At 46.8% G+C, this 19,107-nt stretch overlaps 2 protein-coding genes across 4 annotated transcripts in view; one reads left to right on the top strand and one right to left on the bottom strand.

The window, feature by feature from the left end:
• Positions 1 to 1,877, bottom strand: part of USP31 (ubiquitin specific peptidase 31) — a 53,123-nt gene extending 51,246 nt beyond the window's left edge. Inside the window, 2 exon segments of the mRNA XM_070760225.1 lie at positions 79 to 824; positions 1,830 to 1,877. Of these exon segments, the coding sequence (XP_070616326.1) occupies positions 79 to 824; positions 1,830 to 1,877 (794 nt within the window).
• SCNN1G (sodium channel epithelial 1 subunit gamma) lies at positions 333 to 19,049 on the top strand. 3 transcript variants are annotated; one of them, XM_070760951.1, is made up of 13 exons: positions 333 to 414; positions 3,920 to 4,256; positions 5,385 to 5,688; positions 8,508 to 8,701; positions 10,124 to 10,227; positions 12,105 to 12,268; positions 13,849 to 13,947; positions 14,261 to 14,378; positions 14,898 to 14,976; positions 15,908 to 15,965; positions 16,615 to 16,676; positions 16,778 to 16,853; positions 17,369 to 19,049. In XM_070760951.1, exons 2-13 carry the CDS (start codon positions 3,940 to 3,942, stop codon positions 17,750 to 17,752), a joined length of 1,959 nt encoding a protein of 652 aa, XP_070617052.1. In that variant the 5' UTR covers positions 333 to 414; positions 3,920 to 3,939; the 3' UTR covers positions 17,753 to 19,049. The 3 variants fall into 3 exon arrangements, with proteins under 3 accessions (XP_070617052.1, XP_070617053.1, XP_070617054.1); XM_070760952.1 differs by lacking the exon at positions 333 to 414 and adding an exon at positions 1,379 to 1,733; XM_070760953.1 differs by lacking the exon at positions 333 to 414 and adding an exon at positions 3,207 to 3,268.
• Positions 19,050 to 19,107: the final 58 nt, after the last annotated feature.

The raw sequence follows: 19,107 nt of genomic DNA, 5'->3' as shown, positions 1-19,107 counted from the left end.
TGCTACCTGCCCAGGCACAGTAGCGTCATTGGGCCGGACTCCGCTAGTCCTCAGAGCCCGGGGAGGGGGCGAACACACGGCGCCCCCTTAGCATCCAGCCTCTGCTGCCGTCCCTTCATCTTCCGGGCTTGGCAGGGAGACTTTGGGGCCAGGCTGGGCACAGAACCCCAATCCGAGACGCCCTTCCCGGCGCTCCGAAGCCTCGAGCGCAGCTCCGGCCGGCGCAGAGCGGGGAGGACCTGCTGCCTCGCCACCGGCAGGGGCCGCTTCAGGACCGTCGGTGCCCGAGAGGAAGCCTGGTCGGCGGGGCAGGTACCCAGCAAGGCGGGGGCGCCGCCCGTGTCGAGAGAGGCGGAGCGGGCGCGGCGGGCAGAACGCGGAGAGCTCCGGCGGGTCGGGCGCGGCGGCGGGCAGGTGAGCGAGGCGCGGGGCCCGCGGAGAGGCGGAGACACCCCCCCCCCCAGGGGCTGTGGGCGCGCGGGGGCTCTGGGGAGAGGGTCTACCTGCCCGTTCGACTGGAGACCTTTCCTCGACGGCGCGCCGGGGCTCCAGCGCTGCCCCGTCGGAGAGCGAGCTACTTGGGACTGCTGCCCGTTCCCTCCTGGCCTGGGCTGAGCTGGGGCTTGGACGGATCCTCGTGTCTGCTGGGAGAAGCCGAGCTGCCCGTCGGAAGAAGCAGGCAGCTGGCCCCGTCGGGGAGCAGTCCTGGGCGGCCGGAGAGCAGCCTTCGCCCGGGCCGCGATTGCTTGCCCGAGGAGACTCCGGATCAGCGTCGCTCTGGCTGGGGGCCCCTCGCCTTCAGCTGGCCGGTCCTGGACAGGAGGCTGGGAGAGAATAGATAGAATAATAGATTTAAAAAACCAGAAATTTCTGGATTCCATTTTTTTGATAGATTCCAAGCATCTTAAACATTAATATACAATTGGGATAAGAGGTTTTTCTTGTTGGATTGATGGAGGGCTGAAGAGAAGAGAAGAGAAAGAGAAGAGAAGATGGAAATAGAATATAGAGTAGAGTAGAATAAGAATCAAATTGAATTGAATCGAATGGCATGGAATAGAATAGAATAGAATAGAATAGAATTCTTTACTGGCCAAGTGTGATTGGACACACAAGGAATTTGTCTTTGGTGCAGATGCTATCAGTGTATATAAAAGAAAAAGATACATTTGTCAAGAATGATTGTCATAGGGGTCCACTGAGCAATGAAGAAACAATCAATATTAATAAAAATCTTAAGGATACAAGCAACAAGTTACAGTCATACAGTGGGAGGAAATGGGTGATAGTAATGATGGGGAAAACTAGTAGTATTAGTAGTGCAGACTTAGTAAATAGTTTGACAGTGTTGAGGGAATTCTTTGTTTAGCAGAGTGATGGCATTCGGGAAAAAACTCTTCTGTCTAGTTGTCTTGGTGTGCAGGGCTCTGTAGTGACTTTTTGAGGGTAGGAGTCGAAGCTGTTTATATCCAGGATGCGAGGGGTCTGTAAATTTTTTTCACAGCCCTCTCTTTGACTCGTGCAGTATACAAGTCCTCAATGGAAGGCAGGTTGGCAGCAATTGTTTTTTCTGCAGTTCTGATTCTCCTCTGAAGTCTTGTTGGGTTGCAGAACCAAACCAGACAGTTACGGAAGTGCAGATGACAGACTCGATGATTCCTCTGTAGAACTGGATCAGCAGCTCCTGGGGCAATTTTGAGCTTCCTGAGTTGGCGCAGAAAGAACATTCTTTGGTGTGTACTTTTGATGACGTTATTGATGTTAGGTGACCATTTTAGGCCTCGAGATATGATAGAACCTAGAAATTGGAAGGTCTCTACTGTTGATACCGTGTTGTCTAGTATTGTGAGAGGGGGTAGGTGATAGAGCTGCGCCATGGAGCCCCCAACTGGCTCCTAGGGGGCATCCAAAGCCCTCATCTCTCCTTCTCCTCCCACCTCTTACTATCACCCCCAAAATAGAGCGGTGTCTTTGGGGCGGGGGGGGCTGAGCGTAGAAGCAGCAGCAGGAAAGGTCTCCCTGGACATGAACCCCTCCCTCTCCCGAAGCTGCTTGGGAAACCCAGCCGAGGGCTGGAGACTGTCCTCCAGATGGTTTTACAGAAACGTAGAAGTCACAGACACATGGTTTCTAGAATGCTTTGTCCAGGTTAAAAATATATCTCTAGGCTGAGCAGAGTTGACTCATGTTGAGAAGCAAGCTCTCTCTCTCTCTCTCTCTCTCTCTCTCTCTCTCTCTCTCTCTCTCTCTCGCTCTCTCTCTCCCTCCCCCCCCTCTCTCTTTATTTATTTTGTCCAATACACAATTTAGTGTTTTAGTGGGTTTATAAACACTAAATTGTGTATTGGACAAAATCCATATACACATAGTAAAATACATGATGAAGGTTATAGAGGAGATACTTATAGTAAAATATATCTAAGAAAGAATAGAAGAAGAGATATAGGAATAGAAGAAAGGTGTAGGAGATATAGGAGAGCAATAGGACAGGGGATGGAAGGCACTCTAGTGCACTTGTACTTGCCCCTTACTGACCTCTTAGGAATCTGGATAAGTCAACCGTGGATAATCTAAGGGTAAAGTGTTGGGGGTTTGGGGATGACACTATGGAGTCCGGCAATGAGTTCCACGCTTCGACAACTCGGTTACTGAAGTCATATTTTTTACAGTCAAGTTTGGAGTGGTTAATATTAAGTTTAAATCTGTTGTGTGCTCTTGTGTTGTTGCGGTTGAAGCTGAGGTAGTCGCCGACAGGCAGGACGTTGCAGCATATGATCTTGTGGGCAATACTTAGATCTTGTTTAAGGCGTCTTAGTTCTAAACTTTCTAGGCCCAGGATTGAAAGTCTAGTCTCATAGACTATTCTATTTCGAGTGGAGGAGTGAAGGGCTCTTCTGGTGAAGTATCTTTGGACATTTTCAAGAGTGTTGATGTCTGAGATGCAATATGGGTTTCAAACAGATGAGCTGTATTCGAGGATGAGTCTGGCAAAAGTTTTGTAAGCTCTGGTATCATGCTGTATGTCATCATTCTGGACTTCCAAGTTTATTCTTTTATAATCAGCTTCTTGTGTGTACAAATATAAAACTTTAATTCTTAACTTAACCTAGTTACGATGTAAATAGTTAATATGGGACATATAGCATACAGACAAATCCTGCCAGGGGACAAAGATAGCTAAATAAACAGGAGAGCATCTTAATTAACCAGACAAACAAAAGGACTTTATAAACTTAGGCAATTATTTCCTTAAACTTAATCAAAAGGGGTGAGTTCACTCTGTCCAGCGCGTTGCTTTTTTAATCCAATCATGGTTTGTTTGACCTTTGTTGTTAGCCAGACAAGCATGTAACATTTTCCTTAGATATATAGCGAGAATAATTTTTATGCTTTAAGTTTATGCTTTTGAGTTTTCGGAGAGGGGCGGCATACAAATCTAATATATTATTATTATTGTTGTTGTTGTTGTTGTTGTTGTTGTTGTTATTATTATTAAATAATTCAGAATAATGAAATGCTTTATTTGCAATATATGTGTGCATATCATTGCAATAAAAATAATAATAATAATAATAATAATAATAATTATTATTATTATTATTATTATTATTATTATTATTATTATTAATTAGATTTGTATGCCACCCCTCTCGGCAGACTCAGGGTGGCTCACAACAGTAATAATAACAGTATACAATGTAACAAATCTAATATTAAAAGAAAGTATCTAAAAACCTGTCATTTAAAAATCATACAACACAAGCATACCATACATAAACTATATAAGCCGGGGGGAGATGTCTCAATTCCCCCATGCCTGGCGACATAGGTGGGTCCCGAGTAATCCACAAAAGGCAAGGAGTAATAATAATTGATCATTACCAACAGGTTTTCTCTCCCTTTGTCCCCGCCCCCCCAGGACAGAGACCAGCCGTCATCATGGCCCCTGCAGAGAAGATCAAGGCCAAGATCAAGAAGACGCTGCCTGTGACAGGCCCCCAAGCCCCCACCCTGAAGGAGCTGATGCACTGGTACTGCATGAACACCAACACTCACGGCTGCCGGCGCATCGTGGTCTCCCGGGGACGCCTACGCCGCGTCCTCTGGATCATCCTGACCTTGACGGCCGTGGGGCTGATCCTCTGGTATTGCGCCCAGTTGATCATCAACTACTACACAGCCTCGGTCTCTGTCACGGTGCAATTCCAGAAGCTGCGCTTCCCAGCCGTCACCATCTGCAACATCAACCCTTACAAGTAGGTGCAGATGGTTGGCAGGAGTCTGTAGCTGGGGACAGAGAAGACTGGGGGGGGAGGGGAGTGGCATGCAAATCTATTATTTATTGTTTATTGTTTATTGTTTATTGTTTATTGTTTATTGTTTATTGTTTATTGTTTATTGTTTATTGTTTATTGTTTATTGTTTATTGTTTATTGTTTATTGTTTATTGTTTATTGTTTATTGTTTATTGTTTATTGTTTATTGTTTATTGTTTATTGTTTATTATTTATTATTTATTATTTATTATTTATTATTTATTATTTATTATTTATTATTTATTATTTATTATTTATTATTTATTATTTATTATTTATTATTTATTATTTATTATTTATTATTTATTATTTATTATTTATTATTTATTATTTATTATTTATTATTTATTATTTATTATTTATTATTTATTATTTATTATTTATTATTTATTATTTATTATTTATTATTTATTATTTATTATTTATTATTTATTATTTATTATTTATTATTTATTATTTATTATTTATTATTTATTATTTATTATTTATTATTTATTATTTATTATTTATTATTTATTATTTATTATTTATTATTTATTATTTATTATTTATTATTTATTAAGTGGGGGCTCCTGCCTACCACCCAAACTTAGAAACATAGAAACATAGAAGATTGACGACAGAAAAAGACCTCCTGGTCCATCTGGTCTGCCCTTATACTGTTTCCTGTATTTGATCTTAGGATGGATCTAGGCATGTTTAAATTCAGTGACTGTGGATTGACCGACCACGTCTTCTGGAAGTTTGTTCCAAGCACCTACGACTCTTTCAGTCAAATAATATTTTCTCACGTTGCTTCTGATCTTTCCCCCAACTAACCTCAGATTGTGTCCCCTTGTTCTTGGGTTCACTTTCCTATTAAAAACACTTCCCTCCTGGACCTTATTTAACCCTTTCACATACGTTTCGATCGTGTCCCTCCTTTCTCTTCTGTCCTCCAGACTCTACAGATGGAGTTCATGAAGTCTTTCCTGATCAGTTTGATGCTTAAGACCTTCCACCATTTTTGTAGCTTGTCTTTAGACCCGTTCAGTGTTGTCACTTTCCTCGTCTCTTCCTTTTGTGCAGATACAGCGCCATAAAAGAGCACCTGGCAGAACTGGACAAGGAGACCATCTCCGTCCTGGAGACCTTGTATAACTTCTCGGGAGCAGGAAGCAAGCCACGAGAACGCCGTGAGGCAGGCGGGCAGCCCCCCGAGAAGAGCAAGTTCCTCAGGCGGTTTCCCCTGATGAACCTGGGCAACCTCAACGCCAAGCCCACCGTCAACGTCTCCGCTGGGTACAGGCGGCGGATGAGTGCCAGAATCATCTCAAGCAGTTCCAGCATAGTCAACGTTAGAAGCCCCAGGGACGTCGTGGGCTTCAAGCTGGTGAGGGCTCCTTCCAGCAAAGCCGGCGTCTTTCCACAGCTGCCTTTCTGGGATTGGGATCAGCAGAAGGGCTTCTGGCAAGCGGGAGGCCCACCCTCGGCTCTGGCAAAGGCTATGCTCCCTCAGAGAGCGAGGGGGGCCTCCAGTGAAGGGCTGCAAAAAAAATTGTGGGCGTGGCTTATTTTGTAGGTGTGGTTTGTTGGCCATGTGACCAGGTGGGAGTGGCTTGACGGCCATGTGACCTGGTGTGACTAAAAGGTCATGTGACCGGATTAAAGATGGCCAACTTGACGTCATTCACTTCAAGGGTTAGGGTGCCTGGCCTCTCCTCACCTCAAAGAGATATAATTTTCCTATCTATTTACTATTACTGAACATCCAAAATATACTATTTAATTTTATGTATACATATACATACATATTACACACAGGCCCACAACATAAATACAAATGGATAAGCAATAATAGCTTTTGACATATTAACTTCTGTAGCTATTTCTCAAAGCTTCTCAGTGATATTTTTATACACTTATAACTATAATTAACTACTACTAATCTATTTTAGATTTAGATTTAGATTAGATTAGATTTATTGGATTTATATGCCGCCCCTCTCCGCAAACTCGGGGCGGCTCACAACAATAATAAAAAACAGTACATAATAACAAATCCAATGCCCACCAATCTAATTACAATTTAAAATTAGTAATTTCATAAAACAATCCCAATATATATAAAAAACAGGCACACAGTCAATCAATCAACAAAACAACATGGGCAAGGGGGAGGGGTTTTAGTTCCCCCATGCCTGACGGCAGAGGTGGGTCTTAAGGAGTTTACGAAAGGCAGGGAGGGTGGGGGCAATCCTAATCTCAGGGGGGAGCTGGTTCCAGAGGGTCGGGGCCCCCACAGAGAAGGCTCTTCCCCTGGGTCCCGCCAGACGACATTGTTTAGTCGACGGGACCCGAAGAAGGCCGACTCTGTGGGACCTAACCGGTCACTGGGATTCGTGCGGCAGGAGGCGGTCCCGAAGATATTCTGGTCCGGTGCCATGAAGGGCTTTATAGGTCATAACCAACACTTTGAATTGTGACCGGAAACTGATCGACAACCAATGCAGACTGCGAAGTGTTGGAGTAATATGGGCATTCTTAGAGAAGCCCATAATTGCTCTCGCAGCTGCATTCTGCACGATCTGAAGTTTCCGAACACTTTTCAAAGGTAGCCCCATGTAGAGAGCATTACAGTAGTCGAGCCTCGAGGTGATGAGGGCATGAGTGACTGTGAGCAATGACTCCCGGTCCAAATAGGGCCGCAACAGGCGCAACAGGCGAACCTGGGCAAACTTACCCTCTCCCTTTGAATAATATATATTATACACTGCTCAAAAAAAATAAAGGGGACACTTAAACAACACAATATAACTCCAAGCAAATCAAACTTCTGTGAAATCAAACTGTCCACTTAGGAAGCAACACTGATGGTCAATCCATTTCACCTGCTGTTGTGCACATTCAACTTTGTACAGAACAAAGGATTCAATGAGAATATTTCATTCATTCAGATCTAGGATGTGTTTTTTGAGGGTTCCCTTTATTTTTTTGAGCACTGTACATTATCTACTATATAAACTGTAGGCGTATATATATATACACACACACACACAGCTCTCCTAAAATTATACACGTTTACTACAATAAGAAAAACATACCCAGAGCCCAGAAGGGGGAAAAAGAAAAAAAAATCAAAATATTTCTACCGGTTCTGTGTACCTGACCGTACCCGTAGGAGCCCATCACTGGGGGCCTCCCAAGTGGCAATGCCCATGCCGATGTACAAATCGATGGTGAGACCACACTTGGAGTACTGTGTACAGTTCTGAACATCGCACCTCAAGAAGGATATAATGGAACTGGGAAAGGTGCAAAAAAGGGCAACAAGAATGATCAAGGAAATAGAAGACCTCCCTTATGAAACCAGGTTGCAATGCCTTGGTCTCTTCAGCCTTGAAAGACGGCGTTTAAGGGGTGACTTTATCGAAGTCTATAAAATCATGCATGGGATAGAAAAGGTGGATAGAGAAAAATTCTTTTCTCTATCACACAATACTAGGACGAGGGGACACTCCCTGAAGCTCATAGGTAAGAAAGAGAGGACAAATCAAGGGAAATATTTCTTCACCCAGAGGGTCATTGGTTTATGGAATTCACTTCCAGAAGAGGTCGTGACAGCTGTCAGCCTGGAGAGCTTCAAGGCAGGTTTAGACAGATTCATGGATGCCAAGCATATAGATGGTTATTGAAACGGATGTCCAAGTGCTGCCTCTATGTTGAGCTTTGGCCTGATTCCGCAGGGCTATTCTTAGGTTCTTATGTTCTCTTTCTTTCTTTCTTTCTTTCTTTCTTTCTTTCTTTCTTTCTTTCTTTCTTTCTTCTATCTCTTTCCTTCCTTCCTTCCTTCCTTCCTTCCCTCCCTCTTTCTCTTTCTCTCTCTCTCCTTCCTTGCTTCCCTCTCTCTCTCTCTGTATGTCCAAGTGCCGCCTCTATGTTGGTTGAGACAGGCACGGTTCCCTTGGGTAGCCTTTGTTGGGGGTCAAGGGAAAGGGAGGGTCTTGCCTTCTCTTTCTGCTCAAGATCCCCATGGACAATTGGTGGTCCAGAATGCTGGACTCAATGGGCTTTGGCCTGATTCAGCAGGGCTCTTCTTAGGTTCTTAGGTTCTTATGATGCCCTCAGCTTAGCTTTGAAAAGCTTTCCAAAGTGGGGCAACCGGGCCTGCCTTCCTTACCCCCCCGCCCAGCCTGTTTGTGTTCCTTGCAGTGCGACACCAGCAACAAGAGCGACTGCACCGTCTACACCTTCAGCTCGGGCGTCAACGCCGTCCAGGAATGGTACAAGCTGCACTACATGAACATCATGGCTCAGATTGATGCGGAGGAGAAGGAGAGGATGAGCTACTCGGCGGAGGAACTGATGCTGACCTGCTTGTTTGACGGGGACTCCTGTGATGCCAGGTGGGCTCTGGGCAAAGGGCAGGCCAGAGAGGGGGCACCGAGGCAGCTCCCGGTTCGCCCCAGAGGAAGAGAGGGCAGGGCAGTCTCTGGGGAAGGGCCAACTCATGCAGTGGCTATGTTGGCACCACTGGCTTAGCCTGCAGGCTGAACTCGGTTTCAGGATCTGCACTGGGTGGCCACCAAATTTGCTGCAGAAAAGCTCCGGCCAGATTGGGCCCGTATTGGTAACGGACCCAGTTAAGCTTTCTGCCTTTCAGCCTCAGTTCCTCATTTGGTGGAAGGTCTTAAGCATAAAACTTATCAGGAAAGACTTCATGAACTCCATCTGTATAGTCTGGAGGACAGAAGGAAAAGGGGGGACATGATCGAAACATTTAAATATGTAAAAGGGTTAAATAAGGTCCAGGAGGGAAGTGTTTTCAATAGGAAGGTGAACACAAGAACAAGGGGACACAATCTGAAGTTAGTTGGGGGAAAGATCAGAAGTAATGTGAGAAAATATTATTTTACTGAAGGAGTAGTAGATGCTTGGAACAAATTTCCAGCAGAAGTGGTCGGTCAATCCACAGTCACTGAATTTAAACATGCCTGGAATAAACATAGATCCATCCTAAGATAAAATGCAAGAAATAGTATAAAGGCAGACTAGATGGACCGTGAGGTCTTCTTCTGCCATCATTCTTCTATGTTTCTATGTTTGGGAAATAAGGAAGAAGAGAGGAACCCCGTCATAAAGCCAAATTAATGTATCCCCTTCTCTGACCATTAAGAGTTATGCGTGGTTGTGATTGTATAGTATTGATTGTTTCTTTTTTAAGATAGCGGGTTTTTAGTCATAGTTTTAACTATTAGATTTGTATTGTACTGTTTTATTGCTGTTGTGAGCCACCCCAAGTCTTCGGAGAGGGGCGGCAAAGAAGTCTATTAAATTATTATTTATTTATTATTATTATTATTATTATTATTATTATTATTATTATTAAGCCAAATTCCTCTTCTTGGCAGTAGAAACCTGACGTTTCTCACACCTGTTTTTACTTTGGAGTCTTTGGAGAGGGGTGGCATACAAAGCTAATAAATAATAATAATAATAATTATTATTATTATTATTAATATTATTATTATTATTTTACTTTACTACACAGAGCTGGGCTGCTAAGGTGGAAGGGTGACGTGTGCTCGCCCCCGTGGCTTTCAGTGCAAGCAGAGTCCAGCGCACTGATGCTACTGCACCTGGGCAGGTAGAAAAATCGCACATGGACACACAGGACCTGCCCAAGTGCAGTAGCATCTTTGCACTGGACTCCACTTGCACTCACAGCCATGGGGACGAGCACACGTCACCGTTCCACCTTAGCAGCCCACCTCTGTGTAGTGTGCATAATATTCTTCCTAAAACGTTTCCTCTACGGCCTTTCTCAGGAACTTCACGTCCTTCCACCATCCTCTCCATGGAAATTGCTACACCTTCAACAGTGGGCGAGAGGGGAAGATCCTGACCACGTCCACGGGAGGCAGCGAGAATGGTGAGAGGGGCTATGGAGAGGCAAAGGAGAAGAGAGCGTTGTAGCAAAGGAGAACGGCTGGCTGGCTGGCTTGGTTTGACTTCTTTTTTTTTACATAGATAATAAACCAAAACAACAAATAAACAGAAATGGAAAAAAAGGAAAAAAAACACAATACAATAAGTATGACATAACAGTAAATAAAAAACAAAACATATAAATACAACATTTGGGAAACAAAAGTTTCCCCACTTCTTTTTTGAAAGTTCGCCATCACTGGTTTAGAAGCATGTTCACAACCTGCTGTTTCCCGCCCCAATCCCCGCTTTGGTCCTGCTCATTCTACCTGCAGGGCCTGAGGTGCTCCTGCCGCCTCTATGTTGGTTGAGGCAGGCAGGGTTCCCTTGGGTCCCATTTGTTGGGGGTCAGGGGAAAGGGAGGGTCTTGCCTTCTCTTTCTTCTCAAGATGCCCATGGACAATTGGTGGGCCACTGTGGGACACAGAATGCTGGACTCGATGGGCTTTGGCCTGATTCCGCAGGGCTCTTCTTAGGTTATGTTCTCTTTCTTTCTTTCTTTCTTTCTTTCTTTCTTTCTTTCTTTCTTTCTGTTCTGTCTGGGTTCCCCCAGACCTCAACACCAACTGGAAAAAACAGCCAGACACTCTGATAAAAGCCAAAAGTATTTTATAACTGGAAAAAATAAGCACAGAGGAAAACCTGTTCTTCCCAATAGACAGGCTATAATACGGTACAACAGGGTCCTGATGTCCAGACAATACAGCAAGCTTCTTGCTGGCACCCCCCCCCCCCCAAGGTTTCAATAGTCAAAGGCACAAACCAGGATTCCAAGACGCCAAAGTTCACAGTCAGGTCCCACGACTCTCAAAGATAAAACTCCACAAGCCAGGAAGGGTGGGTCTGCCTTTTAGCCTTTCCCAAGAGCACCACACCCAAACCCAGCTGTTGCCACTTTAATGCTGAAAGTATTTAGCCAATTGATTCCGTCTCTGAGTAGCTCTTCTTTGTCGCAGATCAATTATGGCTTGTGCATTTTCCTCTAAGGAATCCAGGCTGCTTGCTGGGGAGAGCTCCCCCTGGTGGGACTCTGGCTGTCCTCCCTCTTCTTCAGCCTGGGATTCCTCCTCCTCGTCTGTCTGCACCTCCTGTTCCTCAGCCTCTCCCTCTGAGCTGGAAACCGACAGAAGATCAGCCGTTCCCGGAGGGGCCTCAGACGGAACCACAACACTTTCTTTCTTTCTTTCTTTCTTTCTTTCTTTCTTTCTTTCTTTCTTTCTATCGCCTTCCTTCCTTCCCGCTTTCTCTTTCTCTCCTTCCTTGCTTCCCTCTCTCCCTCTCTGCATGTCCAAGTGCCACCGCTATGTTGTTTGAGGCAGACAGGGTTCCCTTGGGTCCCATTTGTTGGGGGTCAGGGCAAAGGGAAGGTCTTGCCTTCTCTTTCTGCTCAAAATCCCCATGGACAATTGTTGGGCCACTGTGGGACACAGAATGCTGGACTTGATGGGCTTTGGCCTGATTCTTCTTAGGTTCTTAGGTTCTCTTTCTTTCTTTCTTTCTTTCTTTCTTTCTATTTCCTTCCTTCCTTTCTTTCTTTCTCTTTCCTTCCTTCCTTCCCTCCCTCTTTCTCTCTCTCTCTTTCCTTGCTTCCCTCTCTCTCTCTGTATGTCCAAGTGCCGCCTCTATATTGGTTGAGACAGGCACGGTTCTCTTGGGTACCATTTTTGGGGGGTCAAGGGAAAGGGAGGGTTTTGCCTTCTCTTTCTGCTCAAGATCCCCATGGATAATTGTTGGGCCACTACGTGACACAGAATGCTGGACTGCATGGGCTTTGGCCCAATTCATCAGGGCTCTTCTTAAGCTCTTCTGCTCTCTGTCCAGGGCTGCAGGTGATCCTGTACATAGAGGAAGCCGACTACAACCCCTTCCTGGTGACCTCCACGGGCGCCAAGGTGGTGATCCATGATCAGGACGAGTACCCCTTCATCGAGGACATTGGCACTGAGATCGAGACCGCCACGGCCACCTCCATCGGGATGCACTTTGTGAGTGAGCCTGACACAGCATCTCTGCCCAGGAAGCCTACAGGGCTGGCCGCCCCAGCTGGGGGGCTCTTTGGGAAATGGGGTTTTTGCACATTCTTTGCGCTGCCCTGCTCTGCTCGAAGCAGCATCTCTGGGCAGGTCAGAAAGAGGCCCCCTTGCGGCAGTGGAAGAAGGATGTTCCCCTGGGGGTCCCAAGCCCAGAGGGGGGCTGCTAAGGTGGAACGGTGACGTGTGCTTGCCCCTGTGGCTCTGAGTGCTAGCAGAGGCCAGCCCAATTGTGCTACTGCGTAACCTGCGTGTCCGTGTTCAATATTATTTATTATTTATTATTTATTATTTATTATTTATTATTTATTATTTATTATTTATTATTTATTATTTATTATTTATTATTTATTATTTATTATTTATTATTTATTATTTATTATTTATTATTTATTATTTATTATTTATTATTTATTATTTATTATTTATTATTTATTATTTATTATTTATTATTTATTATTTATTATTTATTATTTATTATTTATTATTTATTATTTATTATTTATTATTTATTATTTATTATTTATTATTTATTATTTATTATTTATTATTTATTATTTATTATTCATTATTCATTATTCATTATTCATTATTCATTATTCATTATTCATTTTTCATTTTTCATTTTTCATTTTTCATTTTTCATTTTTCATTTTTCATTTTTCATTTTTCATTTTTCATTTTTCATTTTTTATTTTTTATTTTTTATTTTTTATTTTTTATTTTTTATTATTATTTTTATTGATTGATTTTGTCCATTATACAATGAGGGTTTTAGTGGGTATACACATAGCAAAATACATAATGAAGGTTATAGAGCAGTGTTTCCCAACTTTGGCGACTTGAAGATATTTGGACTTCAACTCCCAGAATTCCCCAGCCAGCAAATGCTGGCTGGGGAATTCTGGGAGTTGAAGTCCAGATGTCTTCAAGTGGCCAAGGTTGGGAAACACTGTTATAGAGGATATACTCATAGTAAAATACAGTATATCTAAGAAAGAATAGAAGAGAAGATATAGGAATAAAATACTGTATATCAATGAAAGAATAGAAGAAGAGATATAGGAATAGAAGAAAGGTATAGGAGATATAGGAGAGCAATAGGACAGGAGACGGAAGGCACTCTAGTGCACTTGTACTCGCCCCTTACTGACCTCTTAGGAATCTGGAGAGGTCAACCGTGGATAATCTAAGAGTAAAGTGTTGGGGGTTTGGGGATGACACTATGGAGTCCGGTAATGAGTTCCATGCTTCGACAACTCGGTTGCCGAAGTCGTATTTTTTACAGTCAAGTTTGGAGTGGTTAATATGAAGTTTAAATCTGTTGTGTGCTCTTGTGTTGTTGTGGTTGAAGCTGAAGTAGTCTTCGCTCCCTGCCCGGGTGCGGTAGCAGAATTGCGCTGGACTCCGCAGGCACTCGGAGCCACGGGGGTGAGCACACGTCACCCACCTTAGCAGCCCACCTCTGCCCAAGCCCCCTCCCCTGGGTTCCCCTGAGCATCTCTCCAACGGAGCTCTTATTTCTCCCACTGCAGACCACCTCCCACCGTCTCAGCCGGCCATACAGCAACTGCACGGAGAACGGGGCTGAGGTTCCTGTGAAGAACCTCTACAACAAAAGCTACTCGTTGCAGGTGAGTCCACCTGGATCCCCTCTGGCTGTGGCCTTTCCCGCTGCTGCCCTTGAAGTGGGGCACCTTAGAGCCAGCCCCATTTAGCAAGGGTCCTGGACAAACCCTTCCCAGCTCTGCTCAGTCAACCGAGAATGCTGCCTTCTTTGGGCCTCACCCCAGCTCAGGGGGCCACTGTGACCTGCTTCTGCAGCTGCAAGGCCCATTGACCCTCCAAGCAGCAAAGCGGCCTGTGCCTTGAGCCCCTCCCTCCCTCCCTTGGCCATGCATCTCACCAGATGTCACCAGGGCTTGAATTCTCCCCTCTCCCATGCAGATCTGTCTACATTCCTGCTTCCAGAATTCGATGGTGGAAACCTGTGGATGTGCTCAGTACGCTCAGCCCCTGCCTGCCGGAGCCGAATTCTGCAACTATAAAAAGTACCCCAATTGGAGTAAGTTTCCCCGGGAGGTCAGAGGTGGACGGTGGACCTCTGGCTTTAGAGCAGAGTTCTCAACCTCGGCCATTTTAAGGCGTGTGGGAATATCTCCGAGACCGGCTTCTGCTGCACGAATCCCAGCGACCTGTTAGGTCCCACAGAGTTGGCCTTCTCCAGGTCCCGTCGACGAAACAATGTCGTCTGGCGGGACCCAGGGGAAGAGCCTTCTCTGTGGTGGCCCCGACCCTCTGGAACCAACTCTCCCTGGAGATTAGGACTGCCCCCACCCTCCTTGCCTTTTGCAAACTTCTTAAAACCCACCTCTGTCGTCAGGCATGGTGAAATTTACTGTGATAGGAAAAATATACCCAGAGCCCAGAAGGGAAAAAAAGGAAAAATATCAAACTTTTGCTACCGGTACTGCGTAGCTGACCATACTCATAGGAGCACACCACTGTTTGGGGCCCAGGTGAAGCTATGGTCCCTTTCCACTCTCCCCTCCCCCCATATCACGCCCTTCTTCTTCCCCTGCAGTGTACTGCTACTACAAGCTGCACGAAAAGTTTGTGAAAGAACAGCTGGGCTGCCAGCAAGTCTGCAAAGAAGCTTGCAAGTAAGTCCTTGATGGAAGCCGCCCCCAGGGTTAGGCCCACACAGTTCCAGCTCTAGAAAATCAATATGGTCACTTCTTTAGCACTTGAAAAACCTGGGCCTTTAAGCGCTGGACCAGGGAGAGGCGCTCATCAGGGAGTGTGTAAAAACTGTGTTAGCAAAAACTTCAGAAGAGAAGGATTTAGGGGTCGTGATTTTTGACAGTCTCAAAATGGGTGAACAGTGCAGTCAGGCGGTAGGAAAAGGAAGTAGAATGCTTGGCTGCATAGCTAGAGGTATAACAAGCAGGAAGAGGGAAATTGTAATCCCGCTATATAGAGCGCTGGTGAGACCCCATTTGGAATAAGACTGTGTTCAGTTCTAGAGACCTCACCTACAAAAAGATATTGACAAAATTGAACGGGTCCAAAGACGGGCTACAAAAATGGTGGAAGGTCTTAAGCATAAAACGGATCAGGAAAGACTTCATGAACTCAATCTGTATAGTCTGGAGGACAGAAAGGAAAAGGGGGGACATGATCGAAACATTTAAATATGTTAAAGGGTTAAATAAGGTTCAGGAGGGAAGTGTTTTTAATAGGAAAGTGAACACAAGAACAAGGGGGCACATTCTGAGGTGAGTTGGGGGAAAGATCAGAAGCAACATGAGAAAATATTATTTCACTGAAAGAGTAGTAGATGCTTGGAACAAACTTCCAGCAGACGTGGTTGGTAAATCCACAGGAACTGAATTTAAACATGCCTGGGATAAACATAGATCTACCCTAAAATAAAATACAGGAAATAGTATAAGGGCAGACTAGATGGACTATGAGGTTTTTTTCTGCCGTCAATCTTCTATGTTTCTAAAACTGGGGAGGGGGCTTGAAGGCATTGCCCTGCCCTTGGAGCCCCCTTGCTCCCAGCTTCTCAGCCGCCGCCTCTCTCCACAGATTGAAAGAGTGGACCCTCACCACCAGCCTAGCCCAGTGGCCGTCCAGCGCGTCCGAGGCAAGTTCCTGCTGGGCAGAGGGATGCCCCCTCCCACGCACACCACCCCTCCACACTCAGCAGCAGTTTATTTGATTATTGATTTATTAGATTTTTAATGCCGCCCTTCTCCTTAGACTCAGGGCGGCTTACAACATGTTAGCAATAGCCCTATTGAACAGAGCCAGCCTATTGCCCCCACAATCCGGGTCCCCATTTGACCCCCCTCGGAAGGATGGCTGAGTCAACCTTGAGCCGGTGATGAGATTTGAACCGCTGACCTACAGATCTACAGTCAGCTTCATTGGCCTGCAGTGCAGCACTCTACCTGCTGCGCTACCCCGGCTCTATTCAGTTCAAGAGGCATTTGGTGTCCCCAGCCCTCTTGACTCCTAACCGGCCAAGTGGGTGCGGGGCAGAGGAGGTTGTGTCGGAATCACAGAGGGGACGACTTTGCCAGCCTCAGGCTTCCTTCTTCAGATAGGACACAACCAGGGGAAATCAGGGTGGGGCCTGCTGGTACCGTTGCCCACCCCAGACTGGGAAGGGCCGTTCTCAGGAGGGAACCTGGGAGGGGGCACATGTACTGCTGGGAGGGTTAAGGGGGCCTGGGGGTGGGAGAACTATGCCAACCCATCCCACTCACCTCCCTCTTCCTTCCCCTCGCAAGGAATGGATACTTCGCGTTCTCTCCTGGGACAAAGGCCTAACTGGGCACAAGATGCTAAACAAGTAAGTTTCTCGCTGCCTCTGTTGACCCTCCGGCCAGCCCTGTATCCGGGCTCCCCTTACTGCTCCCCCCATCCTCACTTCTCCCGCTCCCTTCTTCCCAGGACAGACCTGGCAAATCTAGTGGTGTTCTACAAAGATCTGAACGAGAGGTTCATCACCGAAAACCCGGCCAACAATGTAAGTTTTCCCTTTCGACTAAGTTCCAGGCTGCTCTGCGGGACCCGATTCCCCCCTCCCCCAGAACCTGGATCCAGAGGTGGGCTGCTAAGGTGGAACGGTGACGTGTGCTGGCCCCCGTGGCTCTGAGTGTTAGCGAAGTCCAGCGCTCACGGAAGCAAAAAAACCGCACCCAAACACGGGCGCATCTGTGAGTCCGTGTGCGATTTTGCTACCTGCCCAGGTGCAGTAGCGTAATTGCACTGGACTCCGCTAGCACTCAGAGCCACGGGGGTGAGGACACATCACCGTTCCACCTTAGCAGCCCACCTCTGCCTGGATCCCTTTGCTGGCTGGGTGCCCAGAACTGACCCCTTCTTGAGAGGGGAAGGGCAGGGCCTCCCGTCCACCTCCCAGCTGTGGCAGTGGGACCCCCTGGATCTGGCTCAGGAATCAGGGACAAGTCGTCCGCCTTCTCAGCCAGGATCTTGGCAGCCTGGTGCCCACGGGAGTCACACCCACGTCCCTCCCGCCAGATTGTCCTGCTCCTGTCCAACTTCGGTGGCCAGCTGGGGCTGTGGATGAGCTGCTCGGTGGTCTGCGTCCTTGAGATCGTGGAGGTCTTCTTCCTGGACACGTTCTGCATCGTCTTGCGCCACCAGTGGCAGAAGGCCAAGCGGTGGTGGAAGGGCCACTCCAAAACACAGGACCGAGGAGAGGCCGACGGGGCCCCCGCCACCAGCCCGGATCGAGGATATGACAACGCAGCCTGCGTCCAGGATGACGATGACCCCCCCACCTTCAACACAGCCATGCAGCTGTCCCCACCCCAAACACCCCCACCCAACTACAACACTCTGCGACACATCAGCCCCTTTTCGGAGCAGATGGAGGACACCCTGGAGGCCGGGGCCCAGTGAGGACAGCCATCTGCACCGAAAGCCTGGGGTCTCGGGGTGCCGCTGGAAGCCTCAAGCTGCACGCCAGCAACACAGCCATTTTCTGGGCAAGAGACTCGATTGGGTGCGTGCTCCCCCCTTCCGCATCTCCGCCCTTGTGGGGCCAGTGGCTGTTACCACGTGGGAGAATGGCAGACAGGAGACTTAGGCAAAGTGCCACCCATTCCGTGGCCTTGAACGCTGGACAGCAGTGGCCTTCTTTCTCAGTTGGGCAGCCCCACTGGTGGCCAAACTGCTTCATCCTGGAGTCCAGGATGTGGTCTCAGGAGAACTTCAGGCACTTCTGGGGAGGCAACCAAGGGGTAAGCATCTGGCTCGTTGGCTGCAAGGGGGACAGAGGCCAGTTCCTGACCTTAAGGCCTCTGCCAGACTGGCTATATTCCGGCGAGTCCTGGAAACCTGCACAGGCCAGCTGCAGTCGGGAGAATCTCCTGCCCTTCTCTGGGAGGTGCTCTGTCTTGCATGGCAGCCAGCCGATAATTAGCCCCAAATTAAAACTCAAACGCAAAGGTTTCAAAATGAACAAGAGTCTATTTACAAAGATGTTTGTTGAACTGCACAAACGCGAATCAGAATGTCTTTCAACTACCAAAATCCAGGCGTGAGGCCAAGTTAATAAAATAAAATCCCACACAGTTGCTTTTTGAATCAACATCTACTTACAATATTATTAACCCTATGAATGTCCAGTACTGTATCCAGGTTTGTCAAGCAAAACCACTCTGCACAGGCTCTTCTCCTCCGGAGGCACGAACGTTGGCTTCTTGCAAAGAGCACCTGCCAACTCCTCCCCCTTATATAGTCTCTGGGAGTGCAGACTATGCACAGCTGTGCTCACTTCCTCTTTCCGAGCCTCCATAACTGCTCCTGCCTCCCCTGCATCCTTCTTACTCATACATTCAGGATTGGATCCCTTATCTCCTCTTCCTCCTCCTCAGACCCTGGCAAGTTGGGGGTTCTATAACCTCTGTAGGCTCCTCACACCCAGACTCTCCCTCCTCCGACAGCCACACAGGCTGACCATGTCCAGATGGCCCCAGTTCATGAGGCTTAAAGTCCATTGCCAGAGGGCCTGGCTACGAGCCAACCACAATAGAAGGCACCTCCTGCAGCAGCCCCCAAGCCCTCCGGCTGTCAGGAAGGCACGGAGTGCAAGCCTGAAGGCTGTGGGGGCACAGCTGCGCAGCTGACAGTCTCCCCGGGCCTCCACAGGGGGCGCTGCAGAGCAGGGCATCCAATAAAATTGTCTTCAATGGTGCAGTGCCTGTGTCTCTCTCTGACCCTTCTAGAGGGAATTGGGGAAGGGGGGAGCTGGG

This window comes from Erythrolamprus reginae, chromosome 9 (genome assembly GCF_031021105.1).
Source record: "Erythrolamprus reginae isolate rEryReg1 chromosome 9, rEryReg1.hap1, whole genome shotgun sequence".
NCBI classification, from domain to species: Eukaryota; Metazoa; Chordata; class Lepidosauria; order Squamata; family Dipsadidae; genus Erythrolamprus; species Erythrolamprus reginae.
The sequence above is the reverse complement of the archived record's forward strand: the minus strand, read 5'-3'. Positions and strand labels throughout refer to the sequence as shown.